Source organism: Amia ocellicauda, chromosome 17 (genome assembly GCF_036373705.1).
Source record: "Amia ocellicauda isolate fAmiCal2 chromosome 17, fAmiCal2.hap1, whole genome shotgun sequence".
NCBI lineage: Eukaryota > Metazoa > Chordata > Actinopteri > Amiiformes > Amiidae > Amia > Amia ocellicauda.
Genome location: NC_089866.1, coordinates 7,916,918 through 7,939,345, shown reverse-complemented (window position 1 = coordinate 7,939,345; position 22,428 = coordinate 7,916,918). Strand labels below are relative to the sequence as shown.

The 22,428-nt window shown below is 40.1% G+C and overlaps 1 protein-coding gene across 1 annotated transcript in view; it reads right to left on the bottom strand.

The window, feature by feature from the left end:
* Positions 1 to 21,924, bottom strand: part of septin12 (septin 12) — an 80,970-nt gene extending 59,046 nt beyond the window's left edge. The window contains exons 1-2 of the mRNA XM_066690243.1: positions 21,605 to 21,924; positions 9,626 to 10,969 (exon numbers count right to left, since the gene is read on the bottom strand). Coding sequence (XP_066546340.1) covers positions 9,626 to 10,969; positions 21,605 to 21,659 — 1,399 coding nt within the window. The 5' untranslated portion in view covers positions 21,660 to 21,924. The remainder of the gene's footprint in view (positions 1 to 9,625; positions 10,970 to 21,604) is intronic.
* Positions 21,925 to 22,428: the final 504 nt, after the last annotated feature.

Sequence of the window (22,428 nt, the reverse complement as noted above, 5' to 3'; positions counted from 1 at the left end):
CATGGTCTTGTGTTGAACTGCAGACTTCAATTAGGAACCTCAGAGGCACAATTGACAGACCACTCCGAAATGCCTTGAAGTACGGCAGGACCAAATCGACGACTGACAAAGTAGTTGTTTAACAAAGGAAGGGAAAGAACTGAGGCAATAAATCAGCAAATGCTTAAAATCTGAAAATCGGACAAAGGGAAAAGGCCTGCGCTGAATTTGCTTAAAAAAAAAAAAAAAAAACAGCACAAGAGTTTTTTTTTTTCTATCCGAATAATTCAACAGCTATGACCACACGTTTATAATGAATTCCAGAGGGCCCAACCCAAAGAATAACATTATTATTTTATAAGTTTCAAGTCACAGTTTGAAGTATTATTAAATCAGGATACAAAACAGCAGCTTTTTAAAACAGACGAAATGGTGCCCAGCTGTAAAACGAAGACGTTAAAGTCATAATAAATGCCTAAAGAGAGAAATAATCTTTGAAGTGGATGGGCAATTTCAAAGGATTAGAAACACAGAAGGTTGATGAAAGGACTGAGGGTTGGCTGTTCATTATTTTTGCCTTAAAGACAATGACCCCCCATCACCCACACTGGTTGTTGCCATATTTTATATTAAGGGTATTGCAAATCAGCAACCAGAATGAATGCTTTTAATAAAAACCGAAGCCCATCCAAATGACTTTGCTTCAGTTCTGCTCCATAAAACCATCAGCAAGAAAAATGCCCCAGAATACTTCTAAGAATATAATTTCCATTAAACATAATGGGTTCAGAAACCATATAATTTGATGTGATGCAGCAGTCCATATATTTATTTCAACAAGTTACAGAATTCCCATCGTTCAGACATTAAGCGACGTTAAAAAAAACATTAAAACGTCTGAAAATGTTGCTTGTGCTTTGATTTCATCCAAGCACAATTTGACAAGGGTTGAATTCTATCGTCACACATTTCAAATGCAAAGCAAGAGCCACTGGAATGTTTTTTAAAAGATAGCTTGCATTTCACTGCTGTAAAATACTAAAATTAAAGTGATTGCTCATTAGAAAAAAGCATAGATTTTATCAATAGAAACACCCCCTTATAAACATAAATATATATCTATAACCAGCTTTGCACACATACTAAATACTAAAACCTCTATAGTTTAACAACATGCATTACAAGTCTTATATAAACATGCAGAAGCAATATATCTTCATTTCACACCGGTGACAGTAGTCTGAACATGACACAGAAGGCGATTATCTAGTGTCTGTGCCCACTCTTCGAAGAAGATCAGAGAAGACACCTGAAGCTATACGAGCTCATACCAAAGGTGCAGACAGAATAAGTCTAGTTATTAGGCCTTTATCACTGTAGTGTGAGAAAACAAAGATGCATTATCTTAAATCACTTGACTGCACTGCCAAGGAGAGTTATAAAACCTATTATCATCTGCAACCACCACAAATAAACACACAGCAATCCATTTTAATACCAGCCTGTGTATGCTAAACCTCTGTTCTCATAATGTGTGTGAAAATTGACAATTTAAGGCTTTTGCTTCAGAAAAATGGTGTTCCTCTACACAGGTACAAAAGTGATGACACGCATATTATACTCGGGGAAACACGTTCACAAAGACACAGGCTTTGAACGCGACAGTCTTCCCAAGGCCTGGGCTGTAACAGTTAATGGGGGGGATGGGTCCTGAAAACATCTGCTGGTGAAGAATTTATTCCCCAAATCACTGTAATTAAATACAGAATAAACTGTGCTCTATAGGAGAGGAGCCTCCTGCCTGCTCTCGGCAAGAGTCAACATGAACCCAGAGAGAGAAAGAGAGGCATATAGGAGGAGAGAGACAGACACAGATGGAGAGAGAGTTGGAGAGGTGTAAAACTCCTGAGTGCGATTCACAAAGCACAACGGAGGGAGAAAGTTGGTTTGAAGGCAAATCGTTTATCGGTCTTCATTCTCTAACAGACATATGCATCCTAGCCTTCCAATACATTGATTTTAGAGCGGTAAATGTAACAGATAATATCAGTGCTCCAACATGTACTTGCCATCTGAATCTGAATTTCCATTTAAAACATTTTGTATAATGGTGCGCTGGTTTCAAATTCAGACGGAAGCAGACATTCAAGACTCAGACTGTCAACTAGCTATTTTGGGCTGACTGCCTGTTAAAAAGTAGAGCCTTGAGAAAATGAAATGCAATCTTCTATAATATGGCATAAAGGCACGAATAGGAATGTGACAAGGTATCCCAGGGAAGGTTGGAAATGCTTCTAGCGGGTGGAAATTAGAGATGGAGACTTCTGATGTTTCAGATTGAAAATTTTGTAAATGGATGTTTGGTTTATGCTGGCTAATTTCCAGGTTGTTGAATGTGTTTTGGTATTTTTACACTCCCATGTTAACAGCAGTTTCTGTCAATCCCGCAGGTTTAACACCAGTTGGAACCATAGCATATCGCAGATGGGCAGAGGATCATCTCAACGCCACCCGAGCTGCCGTTCACCGAGATCCTGTCAGCAGATGTGAATGGAAAAGCTACAGAGGGCTCAGCTGGGCAACCATTCACGGCAATTCCTTCCAGAAGACTTTTTGGGACATTGGTCAATGGAGGAAGGAAATGATTAGTGGAAATTAATTGGAAAGGTATTTTTTCCAAAACTCCGGGGGCCGAAGTATCGTGGTATGGTCAGATCGCACACATCCAGGGGAGTCCAGTCAAGCAACGGGGAACCACTCTGGTCATGAACTCTTGTACAAATAGGAGAAACCCACTAATAACAGCTTTGCAGTCTGCATCCAAAACGATATTTAGACTACAACTGGCAAACACAAAATCAGTGTACTGTGTTTTTATAGTCATTCATTTTCTGAAATTATATGAAAGAATGCATCAAAGGAAGCCAGAGAGAAGCCCACTGAACTCCAAACTCTGGCAGATGCACAGACATCTTTGACAACATGCAGAGATCGCTGTGAAGCTTATTTCAATTCAAGAAAGTGCCCTGGCCACATTAATATAAGTTGGCATGAGAATGGCAATCTTCTTCTACCATAAATTCGGCTTAAGTTTGAGGACCATAAACACTTAGACCCTGAGAACATTGTCAACAAATGCTTTAGGTGCTTTTCTATTTTTCCATTTATTACGTTTTTTTCAATATAAATCATGCAGAAATCAAGTTAGGAAACTCTGTGAAAAAGAAAAATTGAAAAAGTTGTTTTAAACAGGTAAAATGATCATCAAAACTCAAATACAGAAGAAAGCCATAATCAGAAAACACCTTCAATGGAAATGCACAGGTTCAAAACCTTGAAGCATTCAGAGTTTCTTCAGCAGAGACAGCGGCATCTCAGCCTTAATCCACTAGTTCTCATTGATCACACATCACCTCTGCCCAAGTGCAGTTCTTGGAACAAAGCAAGACAAATAAATACATAAACTGGCCTAAATGATAGTATTAAGGAATTTAAAACATGATGTTCAATTTATTCTGATTTATATAGGATCTTTCCTCATACCAGATGTGGATAATTCTGAAAACGAATGTGGCTGTAGGTTTGTGTATAACTGGAAGACATGGTGCATCCCAGGGATTAGAATCGATTCAGAACCAAAATTAAAAGACTTGTGTAATTTTAAAATGGTCTATATGAAATGTTTTAAACACTTTGACTGTTTCTGGAAATAGAAAACTGAGTTTATAAAGCCTTTTAGCCATACACATTTTAACCCCAGAAAAAAACAACTACTGTTACAAAATCTGATAGAAATGATTTAACTGCCTATAGGGACTCCTAAATTGGCATTCTGAGAGATTTATGTGACACCGAATGACTTCACCGTGTTGTTTTTTCGCAATTAGGTAGAAGACAGGTGTAACTATAGTAAGCTGGTGAATGTTTTTCTGAGTATACCTGACACAGTCTTATGCTTCCAATATTTAAAAATGACATTATCCAGAAAAATAAAAGCATTTGTAACCTGGTTAAGAAGTACAACAGAAAAAATAAATAGTTCCCATACTGGCAAAACTGGCAAAGATTTTTATTCCATAATAAAACTCAAAAGTTTTATAGAGCATATTACTACACCATTGTAAGGCAGGCAAATGCATATGGAACTCATAAAGTAATTAATCGTAAATTCTAGACCAAGTATGGGCTGCATAACAAGAAATATCTATCTATGTATAGGAGACACAACACCATTCACAATAGCTACCACCAAATCAATCCCTAACCTCTTGAGACAATAAAAGACATGTGCAGAGAAAAAACAAAGCTTAAATAAAATGATTTTTCCCCTTAAACAAACTTAAAATTTGATCTTTCCTAGAAATCATGAAGTTTCAGTGGCATAATCAGGATGGATCAGGGGAATAAAAAGCAGAGACTCCCTCCCTAGTCACCATTTTTTACTATAATTACCAGCCTAATGACACGGCCATCTGTATGATTCGTATCACCCTTTACTGGGGAAATAAAAGAGGTCTAGACTGGAGAATGCCAAACAAAACAAGAAACAATCATTTACTCCTTCCCAAAAGCAAAAATCAGAGCCCATTTTTTGGCTGCTAAAAATGTGTCTGCCAATAAATTAGCTTTAATATAATAGTTTTTTTTTTTTTATTATTATTATTTTTTTTTTTAAACATCAGTAGTTGCATGGTTCACAAAATGTTTAGGAAGCAAAAATTGAATAATTTTAATCGTGTGTATAAATAGGATTCACTCATGTAACCATACATAACAGTTAAATAATGTTAGAATATTCAGGGAATGCTACATCACTTAAAGTCTAACTTAATTCCTGTGCATCTGACAATAATCTTTTTTCAATATAAATCATGCAGAAATCAAGTTAGGAAACTCTGTGAAAAAGAAAAATTGAAAAAGTTGTTTTAATAGGATTCACTCATGTAACCATACATAACAGTTAAATAATGTTAGAATATTCAGGGAATGCTACATCACTTAAAGTCTAACTTAATTCCTGTGCATCTGACAATAATCTTTTTTCAATATAAATCATGCAGAAATCAAGTTAGGAAACTCTGTGAAAAAGAAAAATTGAAAAAGTTGTTTTAAACAGGTAAAATAACTTAATTCCTGTGCATCTGACAATAATCTTGTTTTTAATTATTTTCTCTTCATTTGAATAGTTATATTATATTATACTAGTAATTACTCTCTCAACTAAAAAAAAAGCTTTTTATTGGAAAATAAAGTGCATAAGGTGTGCACAAGCACTGTTGTGTGATCACCATTAGCTTTCTCTCAAGTCTTGGGAATTCGAGACATCTTCCATATCAAACTAAAGCAAATATAAGACAGTCTGATGTAATGGGCAAAACATACCAAGATGGAAAGCTCAGACTTTGGCCAGCAAAAGGAATTTTAATTGAAACAATATAAACCTGCCTAGTGCTGACTGATTTACTCAAGAGGTGCGCAATTAATAAACTTGACGTCGCCCAGTAATGGCTTGGCGAAGGAGCACAATTACCAACACGCAGGCTTACAGACAGATCCCATTGTGTCTCTGATGGGGGGAAAGGTAATATAGGCATCTGCTAGCTGATCAACCCAATAGCCAGTCTTTGGGAAAGAGTACCTTTGGAAAAATGTGTTGTGTGCATCAGGCCAATACCCATTCTGTTGCCCAAACCTACCGGATCGCTGGAATTAGGTCTTTCTGGTGGCAATTACATACTGTGATGATGAAGCAAGTGTACCATATACTTTTTATTGAACAGGCACTGTGTGAACGTGTTTTACAGATGCTAAACATCGTCCTGTCATTTCTCAGGCTGTGGGATGGAAATACAGAAACCCTCTGCACTTACAAAATTACAAAAAAACATGTGCTGCAAGGACGTATGCCGTTTGCTAATACACTCCAGAAAGCCACACTGTGACTCCGACATGCACCCATACCCCACACAGCACCACTGCAGAGTTAACAACCTGGTCCTCTCCTCTCTCTAACTTAATTAGAACTGCCAGGCTCTCAGCAGAACACATGCCCTCAGGATTGATTAAAATCACTTCCTACTGGAGCTTAGCCTCTGTCGTTGCGTTGGGTCTGAGCTCAACAAGGCAAACAAAGTCACTGGTGTAATTGTCAGATGCTCTACAGTAATGGAATGTAATGTTAAATACCCTGCCCTTAAATATCTTAGATAGTAATGCAATGTAAACCAATTATATGCGTCTGTGCAGAATGTAAATTTAAAACTAGTGACCAGTCTTAAAATACTATAAAATGCTCTCAGATATACTGGTCAGGGATGGATGTGACCAGCCCATTCAGAAACACTTGTGTAGGTAATTCTCAAGCAGGGGATCAATATTAAAATGATAAACTAGGAGTAGGGGGAGCTGCATTTCCAGCTCTCGGAAATGTAGAACCACATGAATCTTTCCTGAATGCACTCCAGTACTTTTCCCCAAACACAATAGTTAAGGAACATGGAATGGTTCAGCAAACATGAGTTAAGGACATTATTTCAATTAAATAAAAAAAGGTTAATGAGCCTATATACAAGCCAGGACTGTTACAACTGCATGCACCTTTCAAAGGTGTCCCAAGGTTTTGTCTTGTTTTCTTCAGTCAACTTTGTTTTGAGGCAAAACAGGTCTGGTAATCTGTAACAGGCCGGGCAATTTCTCAATATTAATGCACCCTTGGGATTAATCAAAGAAGCCGAACAGGAAAAGCACATCACAACGTCAACAAAACAACAACAATGCACACCCTTTGCGGGGATCTGTACGGCAACCTTTTCCACTGCGTGACATCAGATAAGAGGCATTCCCAGAAAATGAAGTTTGGAAGACTTCCCATGGCGCCAATTTAATAAAAACAACCTCAATGAACAATGCAGCACTGTCACACGGTGAACGCGGTTTCTGCAAAACCGTCCAGCAGCTAAGCTCACTGCATTGGTAGCACTGCATTTTATTAGATTTTGACAACAGGAAGCACTTAAGTTACCTAACAATTAGGCAGCAGCTGATATATGCATTACAAAGCACCCAATGGGTTTCTATACTTATTTACTGTACACTGTCTATGAGAAGATCCAGGTAATGAAAGCCTATTGTAGTTTTTCAGATGATAATGATCTTCACATTCCTTTGAAAATGCCATTTTATGGTATCACAGGGTGCACAGTGCACATACTAAAGCTCTGCGTTTACATATTTCCTTCCTCAGCAAAATCATCCTAAACACTACTTTTGGACTACAGTAAGCAATAGTTATCAATAGACTCCCATGCACTAAATAGTCTCAGCTGTGCACCTGTATATTAGTAGACTGATCCAAAATGCCCATGCAGGACACACAAGGGTTGCAACTTTCTGGTGATCTAAATTTACAAGGAATAAAAACAAATTTTCTTCATTGGTGCCATGAAGTTAAAGCTGGCAAACTACAAACGCGGTACCTGAGCAAAAACCCTTCTCAATTGGAAGCCCTGTAGACCACCTGCAATGTCTCAGTCAATCTTTCCACACCTTTATACCACCACTTCTGTCCTAGAACATACTGATACCAGGTCTCTGACGCAGAAGAGGAGAGGTTAACCCTAATAATGCGTCTCTGACATTGCCTAAAAGGGAACACACAAAAGAGTACCTTCAGCTTCGCAAAAAGCTGAGCGAACACTTTCTAAAAAAACAGAAAGGAAGAAAATGCTTTTTATTTTTTCTTCCACTGGAAATTAGAAATTGCACTCCGTAAAAACTGGTGGCCATGATCCAAGAATAGCATTCCTCAACACAGGAGGGCTGTCGCTCGGACGGCTTCAGTCATTTACCATACCGCCGTGGCAAAGATAAAACACCAGCCCTCCACACTGGTCAGCTTCGCCTTGGAGCTCGCACTGAACATAATAAAAAGAGAGATTTACAATTCTGAACTCCAAAGGGACAGAAAGCCCAGATCCCTGAAAAAATATCCGGCCGACATCCCTAAGGAAAGATGGTGCGAGACTCCTTTTACCGGACAAATAAAGGGTTCCTGAAGGAGTCGTGCAGGATACTTGTTGTAATCCCAATGGGGTTTCTTGCCCTGCAAATCTTGAAGGATTTATGCATGTCTTGCAGGATTTGTATCTGGATTTAGGCAGGATATTCCTAGGTGGGAGTCCCTGTATTTTAGGGAGAAACGAGGATAAACTCTATAATTCTATCAACAGAAAGTAGTTTAAAGGCAATCAGGGCTGTCATGAGCCATATATTACTAATGGTTTGCTCCCTTTATACAGGATCAAAGGCACACATGCATGCACATACACATACATGTGCACACTACGTACACAGATGCACAGACATACATTTAACTTTATATTCTAAATAAAACATCTGTATTTTCTTCGCCTTTGTGAGGGAAAATCTTTTTCGAAATCAGAGGCTTAGTCTTTAGTATAAGATTTGCAAAATCACCGGAAAAAAAAACCGGATGACAGCTTCAGGGACTGTGTTGTGTGCACTCATAACAAAAGCACAGAGGACTCCTTACAGTCCAGCGAGAGGCGTTTTCCTTGCGATTGAAAAAGCAGCCACTTCTTTTCACTAACCCAAGAAATAGAAAGGAAAAAGAAAAAAAAGAAAAACACACAATGTTGAATCTAAACCCATCCTTTACTGAAGCTAAAATGTTGACTTTTACAATAAAACAGAGCACTTAAAGTGAATGAATGCCATTTGGCAGTTAGGGTAGAGCTTTATCATCTATCTTTTGGGTTGGTTTATAACATATTGCAGCAACTTGCGTTGTAAGGTCCCTGAGTTCACTTAAGAGTCCCACCCAGTACTCACTCAGTACTTTTTACATTCCAGGTAATTTAATTTCTTTCTTCTATTGACTTAACTCCAGAGTGCTGTTCTTTCGTTCCCGTAACAGCCCTTCCACCAGCAAACATCCATCGGTTCAAATACAGTTTGTTGCTCACAGTCTCGGACGTACTCAGGAATGATGGAAAATGATTCATGTATAAATTTAGGCAAATGGGAAAATAAATAAAATGTTTGAATCTGGGTGTTCCTTGAGCTAATGGATATCAGAGACTAAAACCTTCAAGCATACATCCCTGCTGTAACAACCGCAGAGCGAGGAATGAAGAACACCTGAGAAGCACTGCCTTATGGGAAATGAGGCTGGAACAATGCGCCCGAGAAACAGGAAATACCTTGGCAGTGGCAGCTGTGTGTCATTGTACTGGATATGTGGCGACGACAGGCGTTACTGTGCTGTTATCATTGTTACCGTGTCAACAATTTGTCGATATGCCAGGAATTCCTCGTGTTTTTATACAATCTGGGAGATGATGAAAGACAATCATGCTGACAGCATCACTGACTGAAGAAACTGCTAAAAGATCACTCCAGTACTGCGCACTGGCTTACTTATTTAACTAATGGGATCCCTTACAACGAAAACAATCATTTTCTAGAACAAATATTGACATAGTTATCCCTGTATTTTGCCAACAGTTGCCTAGAATCAGTCATGAAGAAAAACCCTTTTTCTTTCTTCAAGAGTTATAGTAAACCATTAAAACTATACTGACACATTAAAAGCGCTGCATTTCCAAAAACAATTTAAAATGTATACCTTGCTGCTTCATTCTCAGCTCGGGGTGATGGACATGCATCTCCTCCCTCTCTATCTTGCCGAGTTGGTGATATTTCTCCCTGGCTTTGGAAGGTGCTATGTTGTCGGCTCGGGAAAATGAGGCAATCCTCTGCAGGATGGAGCCCACGCTCTCCTTCACCAGCGCCCCACTCTGAGAGGACTCACTTTTGGCTAGAGGATCCTGGGTAATCTTCACCTGGGCTGCTGCAGGCGGAGTCACGGGGCTGAGCTGTACCACCTGGGGCTGGGAGACGAGCTTGAACTGCGGTGTCTGAGGTGGGGAGAGTGGTACGGGAGACTCACTGACACTGGGCACTGGCAAGGACCCTGGAGGGGGCACAGACACAACTGTGGCTGTATTACTGTGGAAGACATAGCTCGATTCAACACCGTCTAGGTTATTGATGGACGCAGCAGGACTGGAAGAGAAGCAAATGTCGCTCAGCTTAGGGTTGGATCTTGGCATAGATTGGGGCATGACCTCGGGTGGTGTTTCTTGAGGCTTGGCCACCAGGTGATCCAGATCCAGAGGGAACTTGTTGAGTCGCATGGGCTCCTTGGGTTTAGGAGCCTGGGGGTTGGAAGAAAAAGAAGGTTCCCTTCCAAGGGGGCTAGTAGGCTGCCGGTGAGATGCCGAGTTCCAAGAGGGACCTGTTTGGCCGTATCTTATGCCTGAAAAGCCGGCATTTCGGATTCCTCGACTCTCAGCGATGTGGAGATCTAGAGACGGCATGGATCCATGGTTAACTCCAATCTGCTCAGTGGCTAAGACCAAGGGAGGCTCAACTTCAGAGTGGAACATGTTGCCATGTGATGAGAATTTCTTCAAAGCAGGGCTGTAGAGACGCTGCCCCTTGTACTCGCTGACCCCCATGGGGCTCTGTGGAGGGCTGGTGTAGGAGCTCAGTTTAGATGAAGCCTGATACTCTAGGCTAGAGGAAGAGCTATGAAGGCTATCATTGTCACTCCCTGGACCACAAGAGGAGGAGAAACCATTAGGGTTGAATTTGGTCTGAAAGGAGGAGACCCGAGTGATGCCAGAACCTGCGTTGCCATTGGTTTTGGCCATAGCCATGGTACCGCGGTTAAAGGACATGCTGGATACCATCTTGTTCTTCAGCATGGGGCTCGGTCCCGGGCTGGAGCTCATGCCCATTCGTGATTGGTAGGAGGTGGAAACGTGGGCCGCCGGTCCTCTGCCATCATTGGATTTGTTTAAGATCAGGCCACTGGCGGTGGGGCTGAAGGGGGAGCTGAGAGGAGAAGTGGGAGAGAAAGTGGGGATCTCATCCACATCCTCGATGTCAAAAGACCTCTTTAATGCTGTGGGGAAGAAAAACAAAACACGTTAAAACAATGACACATACCTCGAAGCAAGAATGCACTTATTTAGAATGGAAACTAATCTTTCCCCAGGTCTTTTAAAGGACAGCTGACAAGGAGGTTGTTACAGATGAAGTCACAGTTGAAAAATCTGAATCAAGGTTGTAGATCAGGGGTTCCCAAACCAAGCTCTCAATTACTTAATTGAACACTTAATTTAACTAATAGTTTCCTTTTAATTATTTTAAACAGTATGGCTTTTAAGTATAAAATGGTATAAGGAAATTATCTTATTAAGCAACCAACTTTTTATCAGTTAAACGTTTAAAAAAACAATTGTCCCAGTCCGATTACACTCTTGTTACAAACCCCACCACCAAATCAAACAGTCTACACTCCACACTCTGTTCTGGGGTGGAAACTGTATTTGAGTATTTGCTCTGCTTTTAACCTTATGCAGAGTATGCACACAGAAGTACGATTCTAGGGGCTTTTAAGCATCCCCACTGAGACCTTCGCAGAGAGCCTAAACAAACACAGGCCAAATTAAAGTCATACATCTATTGGCTTTGATCTAAAAGGATTAACACCAAACCATTCCAAGAGCAATTTCTTATGAAACAAAGAATACTGTAATAATGTGAGACCTCCAGATTCTTCTGTTTTTTCATTCCTTTTGTTTAGGTCAGCTGATGTATTTGTAGACATACTATAATAACTCTGAGTATGTTGGTAAAACACTTCAGTCACTTGAATTCTCCAAGGAGTCGTATACTGAATGAATACAAGACACAAAACGGATTCTGTTTTCAGGTCCCCTAACTGACAGTCTAAACCACCAGTCTCAACAGTTTCCTGTTTCAAGTATGGCACACTTTCATCATCCCAATTCAAATTTAACTTAAAAAGAGTTTGTTCCCTCCATTCTCCTCTTCATCATAAACATGAAGTATGAGAACTCGGCTCGTATCGCTTTCAGAAGTGAACACTTTGAAAATGTACACTTCCCCGAGAACACAGGCAAAAGCTATCCACAAATAATGTTTTCCCAGACAGCGTTAGAAGCTGAATGGTAATTATAACCATGACTTTTTGTTCTTTCCTTTGAGGATTGCATGATATCACTGAACAAAGATTAAAAAAAAGATAAAAGATGAAAAAGAATACAAGTTCTGCCTTAGGGTTTGACAACAAATTGTCCAAGACGACAAGGTACCCTTTACCAGCCACAACAACAACAAGCTAATTGGATGAGTGGTAATTGTAACCAATAGTATTGTCTCCGTAGAATATCACAGAGCAAGGTCTGAATTAGCCGTTGCATTAACCCCCCCCCGTGCTCTGGTTAATCGAATACTTCAATGTTCTAATCTTCAAGGAGGTCAGGATGGATTTGAGGGTTTAAAAACTTTGCCTCTGATACAGATTCAATGCGGTCTTACAAAAGAGCAAGGCAATGCAAACAAAGCCCCATCAAATTCCAACATTCACTTCCCTTTACAAATTGAAGAACTGTGGGTGACAGCATGCCACTTAGCTCAAATTTCCCTGCCCTGTGGCCGGACACACTACGGCTTTTGATGGGCAAGGTTTTCAATCTATCAACTACTTCTCTACTTCCACAAAAACTTAGAATCTTAAGCAACAGATCATAAAACTGACTTACGCTTCAAGAAAAGTGAAACATGGGAATTACTGTAATTGTAGGACTGTTTATATTTGTGTATTAGTTTTTGCCTTTTGGCTAAAATATATATAAATATTAAAAAAGTAGTGTAATTTAACTAGTACATCACCATACAAAGGCTGGGGCTTTCAAATGCAATAGAGGCCAGTCAGCACAGCGCTACATTGAACGGTAGATTATAAATCCATAGAAGACTCCAGGAAAAGCCGAGCACAGGGCGTGTAGGAGGGGACGAGACTAAGTTACTGCAACGGCGGCCCTAGGCCTCGTGGAAAGAAGGAGAGCTATTGTTCTACAATGGGTGACTTGGGTATAAGGGATGTGGGGGTTGGTGGTGGCACAAAAGCCATATTATCTGAAAAGGAAAACAAGCTAAAGTCAGACGAAGTGCTCCAAACTGTGCTGTGTACATCAAAACACAGGTGGGTTCTGTATTCTAGCCCTTGTCCTGCACACCTCCTATCTTTACATTTTATTGATATACGTACAAGAACTGGCCAGCTTCCATCATACACAGAACAGACCAAAAAGACATTCACCAATCAGAGCCAAGCAGTAAAGCATGAGCCACAGGTCTTCTTGGTTATTTTTTAATGAAATATGAAGCTAATATTTCTGGTTAGCATGTTTCCTGTACTGAGAAAGACCAGAGCAATTGGGTGTGGTGAAAAATGTAATCAATTGACTAAGCCATAGAATGTCAAAGCATATTTATTCATCATCTCTCAGTCTCCAACAATGTTTGAGATATCAAACACTGATATAAGAATTTAACACCAACGCCCATTAGGGCTTATCAGAAGTTATGCGGCCAATTATTTATTTTATTTTTTAAACTAATATCTATGCAATAGAGTTCAAAATGTATCCTTTTTAGGCCCATCCATTAGTTTCGCACTAGTAATGTGTTCAATTCAACTCTCATCTGCTTTAGTTTACTTTAATCCCCCTCAGCTGTCATGGTGAAGTTGTAATTGTTATTAGTTCACATCCTGTGCATCTCTCGTGTGTGTTGTGAGGTGGTCTAGCCCTGTCTTTGAGGGAACAGTTGAAAATGCGATGATGGATCTCAAGTGGTTTTCTTGGAACTTCAAAAACAAGAAAAGGTTTAAAAAAAATGATCTAAACCAGAAAAAAAAAAAAAAGAATAACAGCAAAAATTCTTGACATACGTCATGTGTACCCAACACATTCAGACTACAGACTAAACATTACTATCATAAAGAGATACTGCTAATCCTTTCCTCATTAATTAGCTGTAAATAGGATATTGTTGAGATTTATGCAAACACAAATGAAATACTGACCAGGTGACGTTATAATATAATCCAGCTGGAAATAGTCCTCCATTTTGAGATTGATATGTTGGTCATAGTAAAAGCAGGAGGTAAATATTACAGATTTTGGGTAATATTATTTTAGATAATAAAGCAAAAGCACTGAGCACTGAACTGCTGAACATTATTCGGACTAAGAGCACCACTGTGTGTAGCATTAAGAAAGATGGTCTGGATAAAAGTCTAATACATTACACTCAGCAACAGATGTAACATATCCATCTAACAATTTTTCATCCGTAATTTAATTTGGGTGCAAAAGTTTACAACAACGTGAAATTGTTCTGTAAAACTTGAACTTTTTTGTTCCCTTACCAACCGTGCTCTCAATTACCTCATTGAACTAATTATAAGGAAATAGTCCGAGATGAGGAGGATCACCCACTGTTTCTGGCCAGCAGCCACCAGGACAGTGGGTTATCAGGAAGGCCTGCGTTTCCTCTCCCTCAGACACCACCACACGGTTGGCAGCCTGAAGAAATGAACATGGCCTGTTGATGACCAAGTATGCGTAAGTGTTTGCCTTGCTTTGTTAAAGTCAGGTTAATTACTCCACATGTTGAGTTGTATACAAGGGGCAGAAGTATCTAGCAATTCCATGCTTATCAAAAAGTAATTATTAGATCAGCAACTGGAGACAACACCAGCAGTTTCATCCCTCCTCCAAGGACTAGCACATGGATACAATGCATGCCCAGCAGCGAGAAGGTTCTTTGCCTTCCTTTTGTATGCAACCAGCCATGACAGCCTATGAGGGGAGGTCTCCATCAACAGAGGCTGTGCAATACCGGGAAGGAGGCAGAGGCGAAACTGGACTGTGTGCCGTGTCAGGGGCTGTTTGACCTGCATTCCCCACCCCTGGAGGAAAAACCCACGGTAAACATGGCCTTTCATCCCAGTCCCCAGCCGGAAATGGCAGCTTTACCTCCCGCACAAAGGCTCGATTCACAAACTGGGGGTGTTCGGGGGTTATGGGTGGAGGGTCGGATTACTACAGCCTCAGAAGTGACCCAAAATTCCAGCGTGGATCAATGGCAGCAGCTCAGCATAGCGTGGTGCTTGCAAAGGGGGGGGGGGGGGAGACCGAGTGGGATGAGGGACAACAAACGCTAAATGAAAGAAATAAAATAAATCGATCTGAGGAGGTACCTAGACTCGAGGATTCAGAGAACTATAAGGAACTATACTCCAAGAAAAATATTGACTCTCACTCCAATGCTTTAACAAAGGCCTACTACTCCGTGTAGAGATTAACAGGATGTAATGGAACCCATTGTATTCTTTGAAAGCCGGTACTGTTATCACCAGAGCGAGGGAGCATCACGGCATGCAGGGCAGATACAAATCAGATTGTATCACGGGCTGCGATGATTGAGCCATACCTCAGGGTACCATACCCTACTACTTGGCTACCCTGGTGCACACGCAACTCCATCACAGTCTTATTGTGTTCAAAATGAAGGGTGCTATGCTTTAATTTTCAACCCCCTATATATTGTTGCAATCCCTGCATCTTGACTGCAGAATTTGAAAGGATGGGTTTTAGTTTTATATATCGTTTCCATTTTAGAGTTAGGAATGTCTTCTCCAATTAATAAATCAATAAAAACAAAAGGATCATGGTAACAGCTGAAAAAAACCACAAGGGCACCGTCAAGATGTGGTGATGGAGAGATGCATAAATGTGCAATTAGCGTTACTGAGAATCATGTAAATCTTCAACTAAACTAGACATGTGTGCAAACTGGATGGCAAAGCCTGACCACATTTAATTAAGTTGCACATGCAAGTATAAGCCTGCCTACAGTCAAGGTAAAGAAAGGACGGTATCAGACAAACTGGAACCTTTTCAAATTTCAGGAAATGAATGACTGCTTCATCAACATGCGCTTCTTTCTAGTTTTAATTCTCTTCTGACATTTTACTTGCTCCTTAAAATGATCTACGTTTTATTGTATTTCATCTTTTACTGTGCTAAATATTTTACATATATTTTTTCATATTGTAGTGATCTCAAGCCTCACTAAGGGGCCTGGGTGATGCGGTAAGATCGCTGCATTGTGGCGTGGGAGAACGGGGTTCGAGTCCCCGTCGCGGCCAGTACCCCCCAAGTCGTTACATTATATTCCATATATAGTAGACAGAATATCCCTCCATAGGAAAACTTGCATAGATATTGCATATAATGTGGCATTGACAGCATAACAGTCACTTACATTAAACCACAGCTATGCAGAGAATCCACGTTGTCCACTCCTTCCTAGGGAATGAGGCAGTCTAGCAACTTCACACATTGGATGCTGTTGGCTTTTTTTCCAAATTCACTTTGGGCACTAATGTGTTGCCACTATTAATCTGTAACAACAAGCAGCTTTGAATATGAAGATATGCAAGGTGCACCATTTTGAAAGGTCAAAAGATAAAGATAAACAAACACAAGGAGAGTGGATAATGTGGCGCATGCAGAGGAACCCAGGGGTCGGGCCAGAGTCTTACGGTGGCCTCTGCTGTCCCAAAACACTGATTTAAGGAGGTATCTGTTAACCAAAGAAGTAATTAACAATGTTACCTAAGGGTGCCACCTTAAATAACCTCAGCCCTGACATTTGACACCACACACAGTGGCTGACCTGTGATTTTAAATCCACAGTTTGCTGCCAGCAATAAGCAGCTTTCATTAAGGGGCCACACTGTGACATTTCAGCTGCTGAGGTAGACAGTGCAAACTCAGCCAGGAATAGGGTAATCTGTGGCAATAATGAATGGGAAGCACATGCAAATCTGATCATAATCTCTCCTCCCAGCAGGGCCCTGAGAATATACCATGTGTCTGCTAGTGTGGTTAGTGTAGAAGAAGGGAAATATAGAAATAGTGCATAATAAAAACAAAAATAAATGAAGCTACAGTAATTAAAAAGAAGAAAAAGTAGGATGGAGAGGGTCTCTCCCAACTCACTCTGTTCAGGTGAAAGTTGGTGCTGCCTAAAATGGGTATACAGTCTTCTGAACAAGCAGAGACATGTACCACGTGATTTCCACCAGCTCCGTCCCTGCATTCCTCTGAGGTATTTACTGATCTGCCCACCACTGCGCTGCTCACATCAGGTGTGTGCGGTTTACCTGTGCAACCTTCCTTCCCTCAAACATCTGGATCCAGAATTCCTAGCTACCATTTACAGTGTTGTAGCCATGGAGAGGAAGAAGCCAAAGTACCTGCCTGAGGCCAAGAAAGGTCTTTGACACTTCTCCCTACGTATGGCTTTAATTGTCTTTCTAGAATATGTGCTGTAATTTCTACAGGTTGCCCCACACTGGTACTGAAACCGAGGGCAAGTGAATGCTTTCAGGTTAAGATATTAGCAGTGTAACATTTTTTTTGTGCACCTGATAAACACTCCAGATTACTTATATGCTTTTTTAAGGAAGTATATAGTTGTAAATCATCTACCATTGATGGCACACATTAACAGCTAGCAACAGATTTATGGGAAAATGTATACATTATTTAGTTTGAAAGACATTTTCCTGCAGTGTCACGGTTACCAGAAAATAGGTGGCCCAATAAGAGTAGTGCAGGCAAATAACAGTTTATTAAAAATATCACCCTTCAGGCTAATTCAATAACTGGTTGTATCACTCAGTTACAAAAGCATAGCCCATAATTCACAGAGAATACTGCCAAATTCCTGCTCTTTGTAGTCAGGTAGTCAGGGGAACTTTTTGGCAGCATTACATCGTACCTGTGTGCTCTCCAGTTAGCATGCATTCCAGATGCAAGCAGGTTAAGAGGAAAGACATACAAGTTGCAGCTTATACACAATAATCACATGGAGCAATCAGGAAGTGATAAAAATACTGTAAGCAGATTTGTGTATATCCACCCACATTTGTCAATTATCTAAAGCTAAGCACTTCTGGATAACCTGTAATTTTCCTGTGACAAGAAAACAACAAACAAATGCCCAGGGTCTAAAAGGATTGCTTAAATCAAAGCCCAAACATTCAAGACAATAATGATTGTTTTTCTGCCTCTGTGTTAGGAATGCTCTTGTGTTGTCCTGACACAGCGCTGAAACACATAAATCAAAAGTACACAAATGCGCATAAAAAACCGACAGACCACGCAGGGGGAATGCGACCAGTTGGTCTGCCAGCGCTGTGATGAAAGGGTTAAGGGCCGAGCAGTGAAATACACACGGACGCCCTGCCCCCCTGTCTCTCATGCCCCCAGTGCCTGAAGGATCAGCTGCCTCAGACCTGATGCTTTAAATCCGAGGGGAATGTAAGGAGCTGTAAGGAATGTGGAAAAGGCCTTGCAACCCAATCCTTTATTTTTATTTTGTGCCACTTGTCAGTAAGAAAATAGTAATAATTAAAAAAATACAAAGAAGCCTTCTCTTTTCTTCCAGGGCTGCCAGTGCAACAAGGAAGGACACAAACTACATTTCTCAGATCTGCTGCGACCCTAAACTATGGGCGTTTTGGGTTACATAATAGCAAGTGCATAGCCCATCTCAATTACATCGAACCCATCTCTCTTTCAGTCAGCTATTCCTGTCCACTGCTGCCTTCCTCGCGTGGTCACTGTGTAACACTGGCATGCCTCTCCTTCTGAGCATCTGAAGGGCAGGGCAGACTTCATTTTCATTCCTTTGGAGATCTAAACACACTTCTTTCACTTCACTTCTTAACTGAAGAGGAAGAGATCCTTTAAAACTCACTTGACTCTACAATGTCACCCTGCTTAGGTTTAAATAGGAACACGGTATCCTTATAAAGTCTTGTCCTGGACAGATCCTCATAGTTTAACCTGGTTTTCCACATATGAGCATGCTTATGTTTTCAAGGATGTCTTGTCATCAACAAAAGCTGCTTGCTAAGTGCTTCAAAACTGGCATAGTGCCCAAAAAATGGTAGCCTTCAAGTCTCAGGCAAAGTATTTAAAACACATTTATTCTAAAAGTTAATTTCCAGAAAACAGAAAAGCTTGAATAATGTGGCAGGAATGCACAAATTGCAATCTGAATATTCCTAATGCGAATATATCTGTTAAATATTCAAAGTTTGCATTGTGAATCAAAAGTGGGAGAATATAATGATGATATAGAATTTCAAGATGTATATCTCTTTATATAAAAAAAATGAAAATAAAAACCACAGTTTTTAATTCCACACCTGTCTAAACACATAGATGTTGTGAATCCGATACGGTCACCTTTACTCAACCCCTGTGGAGTCTCTACCTGTGACAAATCCACTGTGAAGTTTTCATTGACTCCACTAAATGCGTGTCAAATTAAAGAACAAACACTGTGTGTGTATGGGCAGGGGGGAGGTTAGGTAGGGGTACAGATAAGATACTTTAAACAAGTCTTTTCTGTTAACCATACTGGAAAATGTACAATGATGTTTATTTAGGGAGGGGGCTTGTAGAAATAGGAATGTAGCCCGCCTTAAATATAGTTCATGTTACCAACCACCAGTGTGTTAACAAGTGGTGCATCAACACTATTTGCTATAATCAAATAATATTTCATCATTAAAAATAGTTTGGAAAGAAACCCTATATCTCCTACTCATACTTACAAGCTTAGTGTTCAATGTGTTACTTGTTATAGGAATAATATTTATACTATATGCATTATGTTATGTTTTTACTTTCAAGATTAGGATTTCTTTTTCTTTTTCAGTGTAAATATGTATTGAATCTACCAGTCTACCAGAGAATTATCTACCAGTCTCTGACCACTGTAAGAACATAAGAAAGAACAAAGTTTACAAACGGGAGGCCATTCGCCCATCATGCTCGTTTGGTGTCCATTAATAACTAAGTGATCCAAGGATACTATCCAGTCTATAGTAGTTGTCATAGTGCATAAGAAATAAACATTTCTACAGGTCTGGTCAACCACAGACCTTCTCTTTCCATTGCACAGTAGGTTCTTGGATTGCTTTTAATGATTGTGTGGTGAGATAAGCATTTGTTGCTGTGAAGTCTGTCAATGGACTGACTTGGTATGGTTCCCTGGCCATGTTGTGGTAAAGACTCTGTACTTCATATATTTGTTTAAATGTGTATAAACAACAGCTAGGAAAACGAAAACAAGCCACACTAATCAAAGCCAAAGCTGCCCATTCTATTATTAATTTACCTCATTAATGCAGTGTGACTCAAGGTGTAAATAAACACCATCTATGATTTCCATTCAACATTTGTCAATCAACAGGGGATTGCCACCTGGGGGGAATGTGGTTGGAGGTGTTTTCTTGTGCTTCACATGTTCTCAGGAGGGTTTTTGATGCTTGTATCCCTCTTGAGGTATTTCAACCGGATCAAATTCATTCCTTTCGCAGCTCAAACAACTAGTCCTCATTCTTTATGTGTAAGTTTAAAAGAAAGAGAGAAAAGGTAAACCCATTGGTCCATATCCCTGTTTGTGTATGTTGGTCTGCATTGCACCGTATGATTTCACAGGTCTTCAATTAACAGCTGTTTGAATAGACAATCAATAACTGGCCAATTGCCTTCTGGATTGTGTGAGTTTCAGAAAAAAAGAGTGATTATTCCATTTATTAAGCAAGTATAATCATGTGTTGGCTGGACTGGAGTTGTATGGTAACTGTGGTTAAGAAATTTGCATGGGTTGTTATATAAATATATATAGTTGAATTTACTCAAGAACATGTATCCTTTAGAAACAAGTGCATGGTGATAAGAAAATAAGTTTTAGTGTTTATATGCAAGCGGTTTCACTTGTGTTTTGCTCTTGTGGTTTGGACGCAGGCATGAGGCGCACTGTGTGCCAAAGAGAAGTCAACTGAGGAGACACATGAGGGAGGATGAGTAAACTGCAAATAACAAGACTTGGCTTTTAAACAAACATAAAAACAACTATAAGGTTATATAGGACTAAGTGAGTGTCATGTAGAGAATATAACTTTTACAAAGATTTAATTGCCCAGGTTCCAAAGCTGTTCATTCACCCCAAAACCAACCATAAGTCGTTTAAACTATAAATAATAATGTATCGTTGTAATTATTATGGCTGAGCATTACTGATTTAAGATACAGGAGGCGGATTTTCAGAGATCAACTAGTGGCTGAAAAAATGAATGGAGTATTACCCGAGAGCCATTTGAATAGGGGGGGGGGGGGTCTAGTTTAGCCAACTCTTAACATTAAGATCAACGGAGTTAATTCACCTTACCAAAAATGAAAGAAGCAGACAGGAAACCGAAAATAGTTCAAACTGATTATATCTCTCTCCATTGCTCCTAAGTAACCCAAAGCAGATGAGCCTGTGTTCTCCCAGGTAATAATGCAGTCACAGTGCAGGCACTTCTTACTTGGAGGTAATTGGCTTTAGCAGACGCAGTATAATCACATGCAGTTATTGTGGACAAAGCACTATTATATCCTAAAAATGAACTGAAAGTGTAAGTCCTCAACTTGCAAAACTGCATAATTAACAACTGCATACAACTGAGTGTAAAATGTGACCACACGCGGCTTACACTCACAGTCCCAGTTGTACTTACTTTTGAAAATGTTGCCTGTTTTGTTTTTTGCTCAATTATAATGTATTATTATTCATAAAAATAAATACATACCCTCAAAATCTGACAAGATCCCCTCCAGATGATCGTTCACAGACAGGTCGGACATGCTGACAGTTCTGTCCCAATAAACTGCGATCTTTATTAGTATTAGTTCCCTTTTTTCTTTTCTTCTTTTCGGTTTGGTTTTGTTAATATTTAAAACCAATCGTTTTACAGGTCGAAAATCTCCACTTCCACTACAGGAACTGTGCACATAGTCATGCAAAGAAACGCGAAGTTAAAAGCGCAAAGAGCGGCTCTGTGCGGAAACCAGTCCACCTCCAAGTGCGCACAGCTGCACCGTCTCTCAGCCGCTCCGCAGTGAGAACAAATGGCCCTCCGTCAGCCTCCTCCCCTTAGGAGAGCTCAAAGAGAGCCCAGCCCCAAAAGCAGATTGGCTGGATCACACTTCATGCTTCACCTACCCCTCACTTAGGAAAACTTTTTTTGGTTTCCCCTCTTAATAACAAAATGGTTCTCCCACCACAGCTAAGGACACCTTTGAAGGAGCTGAACGCTGCTGGGTGAATGGTGGGGTTTCAGCAGCAATTCTACTTTTTATTAGAAATGTGTGAATCCTGTTATATAGTGCAACATTGGCAATAGGAGGGATAGAATATTGTACAGTGGTTTATATAGTATTGCAGAAAAGGTCAGCTGGAACTGGAACTGCTGGGAATAGATCCATTCTGCACCCCTTTACTGTACTGGTTGTGCAAAGTTTCCCAGTTATTTCAGGTTTGACTCAACAAGGGTTTAATCAAGACCAGTTAACATCAGACCTCTGTACCTGGAGACTTCAGTCATTCGTCAGTGCACTACTGCTCTAGATTGTG